Genomic DNA, 14,384 nt, shown 5'->3' with positions numbered 1-14,384 from the left:
CTTGTTTAAAGCATTCCATCTTAGTTGGTTTTCCTGCTGCACAAAACCTGCTTCTGATATGCTCACCAGGCTTCTGTAGTCTTCAATTTTGTTTTCTTCTAGGGATTTCCAGGTTATAGATGCTGAAAAAGATCCAGGTTCTTTGTTTGCTTCCACAAGAATCACTCTGTGTGTTGGAGCTATCATGGCAGCATTTTTGGCAACTGTTATAGCTGTCTGAATGTTGTCCCCTAAAAAAATTAAAGGAAGTGTTATTTAAACTTTTCTGCAGTGAGGAATTTTTTATTCATTAGCCTGAATTCTGAGTTTTCAAATATATCCAGAAGAATTATTAAAATTTCAGTGTCTGTGCATAAGAAAGTTTTTGATAAAAATTAAAACTTTGCAGATAAGGTGTGTCTCAATCAATAAACATATTTTCATTTGGAAAAGAAACATTTTGACCTGGACATAAATTATGTTCATATTCAGCTTGAAGAAATCTATATGGGGAATATGGTTCTAGGTTATTTGTTTCAAACAAAAAACAGTGAGGGTTTCAGTGCTAAGTTGCTGCTGGTATCCTTGATTATCATTGATTGGCTATGGTGTATGTAGGCAGAAAGAGGTGAGGCCCAAGTCTTTGGACAATGAAAAAACTTGGGGTTATTTTATCCAAACCCTGGTTTGGATTTGGATAGAATAGCCCTTCAAGAAAAAATTTCAAAAAAGAAAAGGATAAAAAAGGATAAAAAATAAAGGAGAGACAGGCACTGGTAGGCATGAGTTACAGATGTTTAAAGGTTTGGAGATTTGTCCTGAGCACGCATGCCCCATTTCTGCTCATTTCAGGAGGCCCTATAAAATAGGGAGCTTCCATTACAAGCTTCTATTAGAATCAGACATGGCCTGGTGAAGTTGCCAGGAATAACATGGTTCACTTTATGTCATTATTAAAACACAGATGTTTCTTGGATTAAATAACCATGCCTTCCTACCAGTGGTGTTGACAAGAGCAGACTTTTCACTTAAACATTGGTGGACTCCCTGTCTGCGCCAGTGACCACAAAAATAAGAAATAATCCACCATTTTTAGATACCTGTGACCATAACACTCCTGATGTGGGCAGCAGTGAGCTCTTCCAGAACAGGCTTTGTCTCCCTCTTTAATCGATTCTCCATTATCAGCAGACCCAGAAATGTCAGATCAGATTCCACCTCCTCCCTAACAGTCAAAAAGAGACGAACAGATTTAATCATTTATTTTACCTTTATCACCATTGGATTTGGTGATAGCCAGTTATAGCTATCAACCATCCCACCTAACTCAAAAGAATTAAAATAATTTGTCTATTTTCTGCAGTCCCAGGTTGTCTGTCTTTTGTGATGCTATTTCAATACCAGCAGTGCCAGGACCCTGAATTTTCTGCAGGACTCCCAAACTGTGGTGGTCTGATTTGGAAAGTCCCTGCACACTAGACCTTCTCATTTGAGCACTGCACAACAAATAAACACACCTTAGTTATTGTGTCTGCTCCTCTTGACAGTTGAACCTAAGCAAACAGCCTGTGGCAATTTGGAAATTGTTCCCCCATTTCCTCCAATTCTGTTTTCCCCTACATTTTTCTTTTCACCTGTGCTATTGCTTTTTTGCAATTGAACATATGCAGTTGAGAACAGAACTGAGTAGATACCCTACCCCTGAGTCATGAACTAGAGGTCTCTAAGGGACAGATTCTCTGAAGAATATGAAAATAAGAAAAGCTTTCAAACACTCATTTTAGACACCAAGGAGATGCCAAACACTTGCATGGCAGTCAGAGTAGCTGAGTCAGGTGGTGCCTGAATGTTTGACCAGCAGCTTTCTCCTTTCTCTTGGCAGCATAAACATCACACATGCTGTAACTGCATACACAACTGCAAAATCTGGGCCATTTCACACACATTTGCTCATTGGGTTGGATAGGCTTGTTATGACACCACTCACAAGAGTGAAATAACCACTTGCACTCCGCCTCAGCATCATTGGCCCTTCCAGCAAAGCAAAAAACCCTGTGAAAAAGCAAGTGACCCTCACCTGATTTAGGACCTACAGCTAGTAAAGAGAGAGGAGAGCAGATCCTCGGTAACTGCAGATATTTCAGAAATGCTGTTTCTGGAGTATCACATACAAAAGCAAAAGAGTTTTAGGAAAAAAACTATATGAATTCATGTGTAAAGGGCTCTTTTGTGAGGCTCAGTTTTTACAAAACTAAAACCACAAGCATAATAGAAGAGTTTGCTGACTTCTTTAGTAACTAAACAGAGCTAAAGCTAGAAAGCTAAATGATTGAACTAACAGAAGATAGTTTGCTCTGAGTTTTATGGTTCTCAGAATCCTAACCCTAGGCATAACTCTAACCCTAGGCAGTGCAGTAAAAGCAACCTTGGGCTAAGAGTGTTTCAAAGGAGAAAGCTGAGGAGAAAACCATATTTTTCCAGTTCTGTCTTCCTGTTGGCATGCCTTTGGTAGCTGCAGTGTGCCTGGACCTCTGGGCTTTGTGGTTTTCAGAACCCTAACCCTAGGCATAACCCTAACCCTAGGCACAGCAGTAAAAGCAACCTTGGGCTAAGGCTGGTTCCAAGGAGAAAGCTGTGGAGGAAACCATCTTTTGGCAGTTCTGTGTTCCCCTTGGCATGCCTTTTGCTGCCTTTGACTGGGCTGGAGAACAGTAATGGGAGTCATCTGCTGCCTTTGCTTAATGGAAGAGTGTGGATAATAAAAAAATTTTGAAAAGACTTCTCTTCAACTGAAAGCATGGGTAAATCTGCAAGGAGAGTAGTGTAAATGATGGAATGAACAGGGGGCATGTGCTAGTCTTCAAAGTGTAATAGGAATATGCTTCCTCTGTAAATCCAGAGTTGAAAAAGTTAAGAAACGTGCAAGGATTCTGTGCATGTGCCATAGGACTGCCCTCTATCTAGTCCCAGACCTACATCCAGATTTAAATCAGATTCCCACTGGCCTGAATCCAACAAAACTCTGTACTATGACTCTGCTCTTGGCAGGGGTGATGTGGTGATGGTGCTTTGTGAGGCACCCTTGGCCCAGGCTGAACATGGCCAGGAGCAGAGTTTTTATGGCTTACCTTGTTAGAGCAGCAGGAAGCTTCCCTGCCTGCAGAGATTTACAGGCCAGGCCAATGACACGAAAGCCCTGTGCTGTGTAGAGCAGGAGCTTGCTTTCAAAGTTGGATGGGACTGTGCAAAAGAGGAAAACACAGTTTATCACAGCATTTAACTGCTTTCTAATTAAAGGAACTCTTGGAGCACGGAAGGTTTATGTCCCAGAGGACTTTTACACCTGAAGTCTACTTATAGGCCAAGCACATCAAAGAAAGGAGCTTTTGTTCAAACAAAGGAAATCTTGTTCAATAAGAAAATCTTTGCCTCTCCTTTATAATTTTGAATTTTGGTTCTAAATTGCAAAGATGTACCTTCTTCCAGCGTGTCATGAACGATATGTGCTTCTCTAAGATGCCCTCCCAAGGTTTGGAGGAAGAAACCCAACTTTTCTGAGGGAGGTGGACCTGTAGACAACTTTTCCAAATATCTATTCTGCCAGAGACTGTACATCATGTATAGGAGTTGGTAGTTACTTTTATCTCTTATCTCTCTCAAAATCCTTCTTTGTTGAGAAGGGCTATGTGAGAGCTTAGCCTTAGACTTGGAATACAACAGAGACACTTCTCAGGCTTTAGTATAAAGTCTTAGACATAAATCTCATTTTGGCCTTCTATCTCATTGCCCCATCCAAAGTCACTTATACATGTATGTTTCTAGGATGCATTTATAAATGTTTGTTACCTGTTTCTGCTCTACACAGCATGGCTACTGTTTCAGGAGCCCCTTTTATGAAGGCCTGTGGGTCCCCACCAATTTCCTGGGCAATGACAGACATTCTTTGCAAGGCTGAAGAAAATGGGAACTGATGTAAAATGGTAATTCCTTCCACAGGAGCCTAGGAGAAAAGCAAGTGGATTACATACTGTAGCAAGGATTTCAAACTCAGACTGAAGGATTTTAGGTCTGTCCTTTGGGCCATAGTAAGAAGCTAACCATGTATAATGGGCTAATTTGTTACCCTTAGACAAAAAATACTGGTACATAAAGATGAGATTAAATTTGTGCAGAAATCTTTAGCTTAAGCAATAGGAAAAGTTCATTGACAATTTTATCAGACTACAAAATGTAACTTACTGAAAGTTCTGTTTCTTTTAATATGACTCTGTTAGGTCTCACACTGGTCTTGCAAAGGGAAAATGGCTGTGAGAAAGCATCTTACCAGAGTATGTCACCAGTAAGGGTCTGACATCAGCCACCAGACTCCACCGCACTCCCCACTCAGCTGAGCTCAGACTGAGTCTCAAGCCATGAGGACAGGCACATCCCTGAGCTGGACAATCTCTAACCCAGCATCCCCCTGTTTCTCGTGCAAGCAGCAAGCTCCCCCAGGCGTCTGGAATCAGACAGAGCAAGGCAATCGCTCTGCAGGCAGTACAGGAAGGACAAAGTGGGGAAGAGTTCTCCTGGACAAGGACACCCAAGCTTTCCTATACTGAAAGGTAACCCTCACACCAACTGTCTAACTTGACTGTGGATGTGAATCTTGAGGGTAACTTACAGTGGTGGCTTTAAGTCCAGGTCTAACAACAGTGGCATGTGTGGGTCCTCGACCTTCATTCTGGTGTCCGCTGGAATCATCTATCACCTGTGTATTGAAAGACAAAAATATTTCAGATTGAAACATCAGTACAGCTGAAAGGAACCTCAAGGATCTATTTAGAGCTTTTCCTTGCCTCTAAACAAGGTATCTTGTTCATTCCTGGGAGGGGTCTGTCTGATGTCAAACTAAACACTTCCAATCATGGAAAATCCACTGCCTCTCTTAGCAACTGAGTAGAAAGCCTCAGCAGGTTCACTAAGAAACTGCTGTACCCTTGAACAGCAAATAGACTATGTCCTCTCATTGACAATAAATCCTTTATTAATTACAGCAAAATTAAATAAAGAAACATCTTTAGATATAACATAGACTCAATGAGAAAATGATACACAAGAATTTGTATTAATGTAGAAAGCTCTGCTCTTGAAGTATTCCACAAATCATCTGGATTTTTTTATCATCACAACATAATTTTGAGGAACAAAAATATTTTTGGTGTCAAAATAAATCCAAGTTATTTAACAGAATTCCTGAGATTTCATAACTTTGATAGGTGTCTGGCTAAACCTGAGATGGCAAGGTTATTTACCCACTGTTTGCATAACAGCAAATCACAGTTTTACCCAGTTAGTGGCCTCAAACATTTTCACATCCAGTGGGTCTCCTTGGATCTTGCCCTCCCAAACAATTAATGAGTGACAAACTGCCAGTGCTTTGAACACTGGGCTCCAAGGCAGGCCGTGGTCTGCAGGGAAACGGTAAATATCCTGAAAGCTAAAGCAAAAGAGAACATAAAAGTTACTTTCAGAGAACACCAAACAACATAAGACTAGCAGAAAAAAAATCCTAAACTGGGGGCAGTTAAAATTCCATCCTGAGCCCAGACTACACAGATGGGGACTTGCCCCCATGAACTACTTTTCATACACCTATAAAGGCTGGGATGCACATGCTCAAACCAGGTATGTTATGCCTAGTTAGGGAATCCAATGGGATGGAGAGAGGAACAGATTATTATAAAATATCTTCCTTGAGGCTTGTGCAAAGATTCTTTGAGTTCTGAAGCCGATGTAAGTTTGAGCAACTCTGTGTATTCACACTTCTGGAAATGTAAATGGGCAAAATCAAGGCCACTGAAAGAGCAGAGCATCAATCTTGAGGGTAACAGCAACTTTCTATCATAAAGGTTTGGGGTTACACTGCAGCTTTGAGATCTAACCCAGACTGTCTACTGAACACTGCCCAAACATGCTGTGCCAAATGCTGGCAACAGTGGCTGTATCTTTGCATGTGGAGCAGGACCCCTGGGATAAGGCAAACAATTAATTTTCCAGGGGAAATGGAAGTAAAACTTAAAATCTAAACATGGGAAACTTCAAACTTAACTGCTTAACTGTTCAACAATGACTGTCCTTCAGACTTGGTCCTTTGTCTAGTAGAAGAATTCAATCACTAACCAAATTTAGATGCCATTGGTGTGTCAAGGAGCCTTACCAGCTTCTTTCAGAGGGCAGCAAGCCCCAAAGATCCAGGCCATCTTCTGTTAAGGTGCCAGTCTAAGTTAAAATGTACACTTAAATTAACTTCCCACATGAGAGCTCCAATAGGAATAAAAAACAATACATACTTTAAGAAGTTACTGTCCAGAAAATACCAGCACAGAGCAGAGCAAAAGGACTACCAGACAATTCCTAGATTCCAAGAAAAACAAGAAATTGCCACAGCTTCTGTTCAGACAACAAGAACTCAAGTACAGACCACTGGTCATTTTGTTTCTAAAATACAATGGAAATGCTCAATCAAACTCCTGCCTCCCACTCCCAGCATGGCTCCATTACCAATGAGGGCATAACCACCACAGAGCCATTACTTTGTCAAAGCAGACAAGGTTCAGCTGTCCACACATGTTGATCCTCTGTGGGCTGATGCAAAAGATGCCCTTTTTCTTCAACCTCTGCTGGGTATAAATGACTCCAGTTGTCAAGGCAGCTGGCAGAGCTGGTGGGACAGCAATAGTGATAACATCCAAAGCCTTCTTCACCACTTCTCCTGTCTCCTCCTGACATAACAACAAGGACAGTTATCAGGAAGAGAGTGGCAAGGAGCACTGCTTACACAGAGCCCTCTTCATTCCTCTTCTCCTCCACTGCAGGTGCTCCAGGCTGTGCTGTTTTCTGCTCATGGTTCAACACATATTCATCTCCATAAGAAATTAATAGGCTTGATTTAACGAGAGGCTTTAAAGCCTCATCACTGCTTCAGAGCAGCCTCCAGGCCTTCATCCATTCTCCATGCAAACAAACCCGCCGGGTTCACAGCCTCCTCCAAAACACATGTGTTCAGACATGCCAGTTAGATCATTACCTCAGTCAAACCCATTTTCCCATGACACAGCACACAGGAATCTGCTGTTTATATGGGCATTCATCCAAATGCCTACAGGCACAGTTCTGAACTCCATGTTAAGGTGACAGGTGAGACATATGGAATGGTGATGAAAAAGAGGGCAGAACATACGAGCTAATGATTTCTTCTGACCTTATGTTCTAGGAGTTGTGAAAGAATTGCTTTTACTTGCAGGAAAAGACATTGAGTAACAGTTACTTTTGTAAAAGCAATCTATAATTTGGAATCTTAGAGGTCAGTGTAAAACTGACTGCCAGGATGCTGAATGTAGACACCATTATTCTGGGCAGTTGATATGAATGCTAAATAATTGAATGCTTTTAAACTGGGGTCCCAGGACTGAGACACTGTAAACTAAAGCAAATTTGCATTTCAGAAGTACTTGCAAACCCTCATGGAGATCTACTATCACTGTTTCTGAACTTGGGACTTTGACCACAAATTATCCTGGATTTAATGTACTGAATTTCTGTCATGTTCTGGTTCTCCCTACATTCATATTTTCTCAGACCACAGAACACACCAGTTTGATCATATTTTGTATCTATTTTATGTTAGAATGAAGTACTTATTACCCTTTACTTATTAGCCTTTAGATAAACCCTAATAGAAGAGAAAGCATTTAGTACATTCCATGATTCAATCTTAAAAGTTTGACAAGACAATTACAGAAGTTGAGATAGCATCAGCATGTATTTACATATTACAATGGGGGAGTTAAAAAAAAAAAAAAAGAAAAGACTGCAAAGCAAACACAATAATATGTTCTTAAATACACTTTCTTTGATATCATAAGGGGCAATAATATTCTGAGCTAATTGTAGATTATTCTCCAGGGGAAAAATTATTCAAAAGCTGAATTACAGAATCAACCTTGCAACTAGTGACTTGGACTTTACACTGGCAGATAATTATCATGGCATGAAATGATTTCTTGAAAGCTTCTGAAAAAGTTCTAAATCAATTAGGATTTAAAATTTGCAGAACTACTGTTTACAGTGCATAACTGTTCTCACATTGACTTTGATGCATGAGAATGAGTGAACTGTCTTAAAAGGGTTTCGAGTGAACCATTTCTCCTGCATTGAGTAACTCACCCCGTTAAGTGCAAATACACACACTGTGTAGATCATTCCAATGGCTGCAAATGCTACGAGGCACATCAGGAACCGGAGGGCATCTCTGTACAGCTTGAAGTTCATGGGTTTAGGGTAGAGAATGGACCTCACCAGATCTCCCTTGGCTGTGTTGAAACCTGGAAAGACAAATTAAAAGCATTCCAAGGGGAAAATATTTTTTTAAAATCTCTGCAAAGAATGGAGGGCTTCAAAATTATTCATATTTTCTGCAACTTATGAAGGAAGGCCCAGGTGTTTCATTTTAGTGTATGTGACCTTATCTGCAGAATATAGAAAAGAGTTTTTCTTTGTCTTAGGGTGAACGATTTTTTCAATATCTTAGAAGCAAAGAAAAATTCCTCTTTGTAATTACATGCTGGTAGTTTTTGTAGAAGTTTTGTCAAGCAAAAAGAAGCAATGCATAATAACTTAGCCCAGCCCAGAATCATGATTCTCCATCTGTCTGTTGTAAATATGGATTAGTGCCTTTAACTGAATGTGATTTGATACTTTGTTAGAATGTTCCACTGAAAAAATCATGGAAGGAAAAGTGAACTCAAGTGTTGACTGACCAGTCCGCAGCACCACAGCTTTCACTACTCCTGTGTCATCTGCCTTGGTCTGGATGACCTCTGTTCCACACAAGAGGACATGTTTTCTGTAATCCTCTGCACAGTACACTCTCCAGGGCTGGAAATTATCAGCTCGGGGTAGGTGGATCTTTGTTACAGGAATACTTTCTCCTAGGGAAGATTAGCTCAGATGAGGAAAAGTGCAGTACACTTAATAACAGCCTGCTGACTTTCAAATAAGTACCTAGACATCTAGGTGGTAAGTTAATGCCACCACCAGTATTAGTGGTGGTATTAGAGAATACCATCTAGAGAAACCAGTTTACAGAATTTTTACTTTTATATTTTGACACCTGCAGAGTGAATAGAGCTTAAAGCCTATCAAACAAACAGACTGCCAAAGAGTTTTCCTTTGCATCAGTCCAGCAGCTTCATGTAAGTCTGAGAACTGAAAGCGGTCCAAGGACTCCAAACCCTGACTGTAGATGTAGAGACTTGAAAAGAGGCCTGAACTGGTGTTGCATGACTGCCTTTGAATGGCCACAAATTGTTTACCTAATTTCAACCTCACGTGCAGGTCACTACACAATCCCTCAAGCAGATGGGAACATGATATCCCCTATTCTCCCTCTAGTAAAAAGGAGAGCCTTTAGCTCAATTCTTGACAGGTGACAAATACCCTATTTATGTCAAAGCAAACACTAAGGTGAAGAAGAAATATTTTGTGACAGCTGAAGTTTTCTAAATGAAATGTGTTTCTGGAATTTCTCATTTATATGAAATTTCAGAACTGTCAGCTTCAGTTTGATTCAGTCCAAGACCATATTTAAAGACAAGAAATAGAAGTGTGTCCTCCTCCGACACCAAAAATCCTGCTTTCCAGTGACCTCTCCCACCCAGTGTGTCCTCCACTGCTATCACAGGATTGGGAGTGTCTGGAGGGCTGGACAGACACTCCACCTTTGGAGATGTTGCAGCGGTGAGATATCCAGTGAGTGACAGGAACTCCTGCAGCCAGAGTGGACTATGGGCTCTGTGTAGGAACAATTTTGCTTCATATCCATTTTCTTCTCCTGTCCTGATCACTCTGCTTCACTGTCTACTCTTTCCCTTCTAACCAGATCACCTCCTCCTAAATCCTGTACCACATGAAGGTAGGAAAGGATAAATTGCCCTTCCTAAAGTTCATATTATCTGTTTAGACAATTAACAACAATTCAATCTCTATTATATTGAACCAAAACTATCCCCTGCTTGGCCAGCTCTGGACTGTCTCACAGAAAGAAATGCACATGATATCTCCATCTGTCCTGTGTCACTGGCTGAAGCCATAGGGCAATGATGGTGTTCATGTGGCAAACCTGGGAGGGATGAGCTGTACCTGTCAGCATGCTTTCATTTACAGTGCACTGCCCACTGACCAGGATGGCATCACAAGGCAAAAGGGATTTGCCCTCTTTCAAAATCAGCATATCTCCAGGAACAAGATGGTGTGATTCCAGCTCTTGGAAACCTGAAAATAACAAGTGAAAATGCAAATTTGTGTTTCATATATTTCTTTGTAGCAAGAGGGGAAAATAATACGAGGAGCTAATTGCTGAATAGAATTCTATATAATGGTTGATAAACAAAGGACCACAGTAGGACCTATGTATACAACCTCCAATATTTAAGAAAAGCCTAGGCATCAGTTCCAATTGTAGAATTCCCCCTTATCTACCCAGGATCCCAACCAATGGTTACTATACCATTGCATTGACCTAACTGAAGAACCTTGGATCTAAATTTCTTCATTTGACTTCATCTCTTTGGACTGTGCTCTAGATACCTTGACAATGAACAGACTTTGCATGGAGCAATTATGTGGACTCACAGCCATATAATGGGTATGTTGTTGGCTATGTCAGCACTGCTTTAAGAAAAATTACTTAGTTTTCCTGACAATTTTCAACTAAGGCTGCACTCAATTATTAATATGTTTGATATGCTACAACATATTTCTAAGTCAAATTAACTCTATGTGCAGAAGTGAGTTAACTGAGCTGAGAAACAGAAGATGAAAACCACTTTAGAATAAATCTATTAGTATACATGCTTTATATAAATTGCTATAGGACCAAAGCATATTGAAAAAAAGAAGCATAGAGGAGTCACCTTCCTTATTTCTGCAGACAGTGACCATGACGTTGTTATGAGACTCAACCAGTCTGTGCAGTTTAATGGATTGCTATAAATTAAAGAAGAACACACAAAAGTGTTGCATCTTACTTACATTATGCAATTTGTCCACTAACAATTATTTCCTTTTGTTATTTGTGGTTATGAGAGCCTTCAGAAACTGGGCTCCGGCTCTACCAGGAACTATACAGCCACACAGAGAAAGAAATTCCCCACCCTAATTACGGAGAGCATAACAAAATGTTACCAAGTGAAGCAATGGAATGGGGAAGGGAGGATGTGGGTAAGGTACCAGAAATTATAATGACTAGGAGGCCAGGCCATTGCACCTGCTAGTACATAATGTCAGAGGACTAAACCACTGAGTAAGTCTTGTAGCACTGTGTGCATGTTGTAACATGCTGGCCTGTCCCAGACATTAAAAAGTAAATCTGCCTTGTGGAAAGTGTGAGGTGTCTCACCTTTCTAAGATCATATATGGTCAAAAATATTGAGAGGAGAGACATGAATATGATGGCACTGGCATACTCCATGTAATCTTCAGCAAACCACAGACACACACTGAACAGCTGGAACACGTAAAATGGATTTAGGACCTGTTTGGAGAGACAGCAGTAGTAAAGAGCTGGCCACATTTAAATGGCCCCAATATATTTAAGACAGTCCAACCTGTTAGAAAAGGTCTGGAATAAGAGACATTAAATATTGTGACTTCTGACCCCCTTTGTAATTTTCTTAGTAGTCACTTTAATCAGATTGGACCATCTTCATCTGACAGATGGGACAAATAATATGGGCCAACAGGATATTATTTTAGATATGAATGACTCAGCCCAATCCATGTTTTGTTTGCTTCTAACAAGAAATGTAACAAAGGTGAGAGAAGAGCAGATTGTGCTGTGAGCATGTAGTTCACATACCATAAGCACACTGCCACAAACACTCTGTTTAGGCCACATATAGGCTGTTCCTGTCTGAAAGAGATATTGGTGCTTTGTGTAGTGCTGTGCCCAAAATCATGAGCCCATTGGAGCACTCTGCAGCCATAGGCATGTACCAGGTACTGCCGATCACTTAACCTCTGTTGATTAAGAGACAGCCCTTATCTGGAAGATTTGATCTCCAGTGCAGCTCAAAAACCTTCAATGGTCCTAATAATGCAAATAGAATGATTTCCCAGGACAGAGATACATAGAAATACCAAGCTGACACACAGATGAAGATGGTATGAAGATGGAGGATAGGGAAAAAGGGAGACTGAAGGAATTTTTGATGATTTCACGGAACAGCTTTCAACAGGATTTGAAAAAGAAATGTGCTGGAAGAATGAGTAGTGGGAAATTAAATCAGATATAGAATCAATTATATGTACACATGGCCTCCCAAGCAGCTTAGAATAAAAGCAACATAAATGCTTAACCTCTTTGATGAGTAGTTTCCAAATAGGGATCACTGGAACAGCAATAGTGTTTGGCCCACATATAACTCTCCTGTACAGGATAAAGATACATCACTCACAGATAAAATAGTGACAATGTCACTTGCTCAAGAAAATACAGATTTCAGTAGTCATGAGAGCTTCTTTTGATTCCAGTTTAAAGGCTGGGAGGATATTTTTTCAAGAAAAAATTTAATGTCCCTACAGTGCTTATGTCAGAAAAGATGGCTGTACCAGCAACATTTACTTATGCAGACAAGAGGTGGAACACAACCTATTAGGCAAATGTTTCCATCATACAAGAATTACTTTGAGAGACCATAAACAAAGGAATTCTGCATCTAAAACTAAATGATCCAAACCCAAATAACTTTACAAAAAGTTAAGAATTATTGGAATGTAAGATTTTATATGAGCTAATGTCAGAAGCTGAATTTTCAGTATTCAATCAACTGAAGACTACTTCTCTATCTAGGAGTTTCATAAATACATGTTCTGTAACTTGCTTAATGATACAGTAGTTCATGAGAATAAGTTCATTGACTAGAATGAGTCAATTTGGAGCTCCAGTGAAGAAGCAAACACACAACTTATCTGCACTCTTCCACAGAGACTTTCTCCTACTCCAAATAAAAACTGCTTAGTTACAGGACATATTTCCTGAATAAGAGCAATAACAGTGGTGAATACTGAGACACTTCAAAAAAATTGACAAAGAATAAATATTCTCTAGTCCTTTTCATTCAATATTTACATGTGCGGCTGTTTCATCTAAAATGATGTGCATATTAATAAATATACAAAAAACTCATGGGAAGTGCACCAACAGAAGGAATTTACATCTCTTTGAAATCAATATGTTTAGTGTTCATGTTTTAAAATGAGTACCTGACATTCTGTTCATTGCAGGTGAGACCAGAACCAAATTTATCATGTATAGCTGAGCAGTTGTAGTGGTCTTCTAGGACTCTAAAACAGAAAGGGAGTGTGTTCCTTAGGATATTATTCACAAAGACACTTGACTTCTTCAGAGGCTTGTGCAACCAGTGCAGTGAACTCACCCAATTTTCTGGAACTGTTTTGCATAGACATTCCAGACATAGCGGATTTTTTGTACTTGGATAGTTTTCACCTGTAAAACAAGACAGGGACAACAATGCATGCAACACAGCAAACAAAAATACTCTGAGACTTGTTCACAGAGTTCATCTAGGCATCCTCACTGGGGTCAAATACAGATAAAGGAAGTTTTGTGGGGGCAAAGAGGGAAAGAAGACAGGATTGCATACAATGACACCCTAGTTGAATTATAGATGGGGATCCCCAGTTCGGTGCGGGTTCCAGTAAACTTTACAGATCTTTAGGTCAAGCAAGTACAAAGCAGTGCTTTTTCTGAAAAAAGGAATAATCTTCACTCTGATCTCACAGAATGAATGTAAGAGATCACTGATGTCATGGTGAATGCACAGGCAGCTGAAAAAGACTGTCTTCAGCCAAGAGCTCCCTTGTCTTCTGTCTGGCTTTGGTGAAAGCAGGGGGCTTTGGGCCATTTCCAAGCATGGTGCTGAGTCCTTCAACTAAACAGATGTGCCAATAGACAAGAAAGGCCATCCCAGGATACTGAGTCACTGCTAATGCTGAGCCCTTGTAGAGCAGTTACCCATCAGGAACACATGCTGTCATTTATAGCTTGCAAGAGGAGTCTGTCCTGTCCTGCACAACAATAACAAAGCCTATTAGAGATAATGGCACTTCCTATCAGCTGGCAGAGGGCAGGGCTATACACCTGTACACATGAGTGATAAAGAAATCAGCTCTAGGGAACTCTCCCTGCCCAGTGCAATAAGCATTATTATAGGCCAATGAAATCTAGACTCAGCTCATCCACTGTCTCAAAATGGAGCTATAACAACAGTCATTAACTTGACAAGAGGTCTGAAGTTAGGATTTCATGCAATAGGAACTGAAATATCTTATCTGCAATGCTA

General features: G+C 40.2%; 1 protein-coding gene across 1 annotated transcript in view; it reads right to left on the bottom strand.

Moving 5' to 3' along the window:
- ATP13A4 (ATPase 13A4) overlaps window positions 1-14,384 on the bottom strand; it is a 36,883-nt gene that overhangs the window by 10,811 nt on the left and 11,688 nt on the right. The window contains exons 4-19 of the mRNA XM_021536808.2: window positions 13,458-13,528; window positions 13,285-13,365; window positions 12,379-12,448; window positions 11,420-11,554; window positions 10,935-11,007; window positions 10,162-10,293; window positions 8,781-8,951; window positions 8,188-8,345; window positions 6,555-6,743; window positions 6,179-6,240; window positions 5,308-5,458; window positions 4,643-4,729; window positions 3,826-3,979; window positions 3,108-3,219; window positions 1,080-1,204; window positions 67-230 (exon numbers count right to left, since the gene is read on the bottom strand). Of these exons, the coding sequence (XP_021392483.2) occupies window positions 67-230; window positions 1,080-1,204; window positions 3,108-3,219; window positions 3,826-3,979; window positions 4,643-4,729; window positions 5,308-5,458; window positions 6,179-6,240; window positions 6,555-6,743; window positions 8,188-8,345; window positions 8,781-8,951; window positions 10,162-10,293; window positions 10,935-11,007; window positions 11,420-11,554; window positions 12,379-12,448; window positions 13,285-13,365; window positions 13,458-13,528 (1,935 nt within the window). The remainder of the gene's footprint in view (window positions 1-66; window positions 231-1,079; window positions 1,205-3,107; window positions 3,220-3,825; window positions 3,980-4,642; window positions 4,730-5,307; window positions 5,459-6,178; window positions 6,241-6,554; window positions 6,744-8,187; window positions 8,346-8,780; window positions 8,952-10,161; window positions 10,294-10,934; window positions 11,008-11,419; window positions 11,555-12,378; window positions 12,449-13,284; window positions 13,366-13,457; window positions 13,529-14,384) is intronic.

This window comes from Lonchura striata, chromosome 10 (genome assembly GCF_046129695.1).
Source record: "Lonchura striata isolate bLonStr1 chromosome 10, bLonStr1.mat, whole genome shotgun sequence".
In the NCBI taxonomy this organism is placed as follows: domain Eukaryota; kingdom Metazoa; phylum Chordata; class Aves; order Passeriformes; family Estrildidae; genus Lonchura; species Lonchura striata.
The sequence above is the reverse complement of the archived record's forward strand: the minus strand, read 5'-3'. Positions and strand labels throughout refer to the sequence as shown.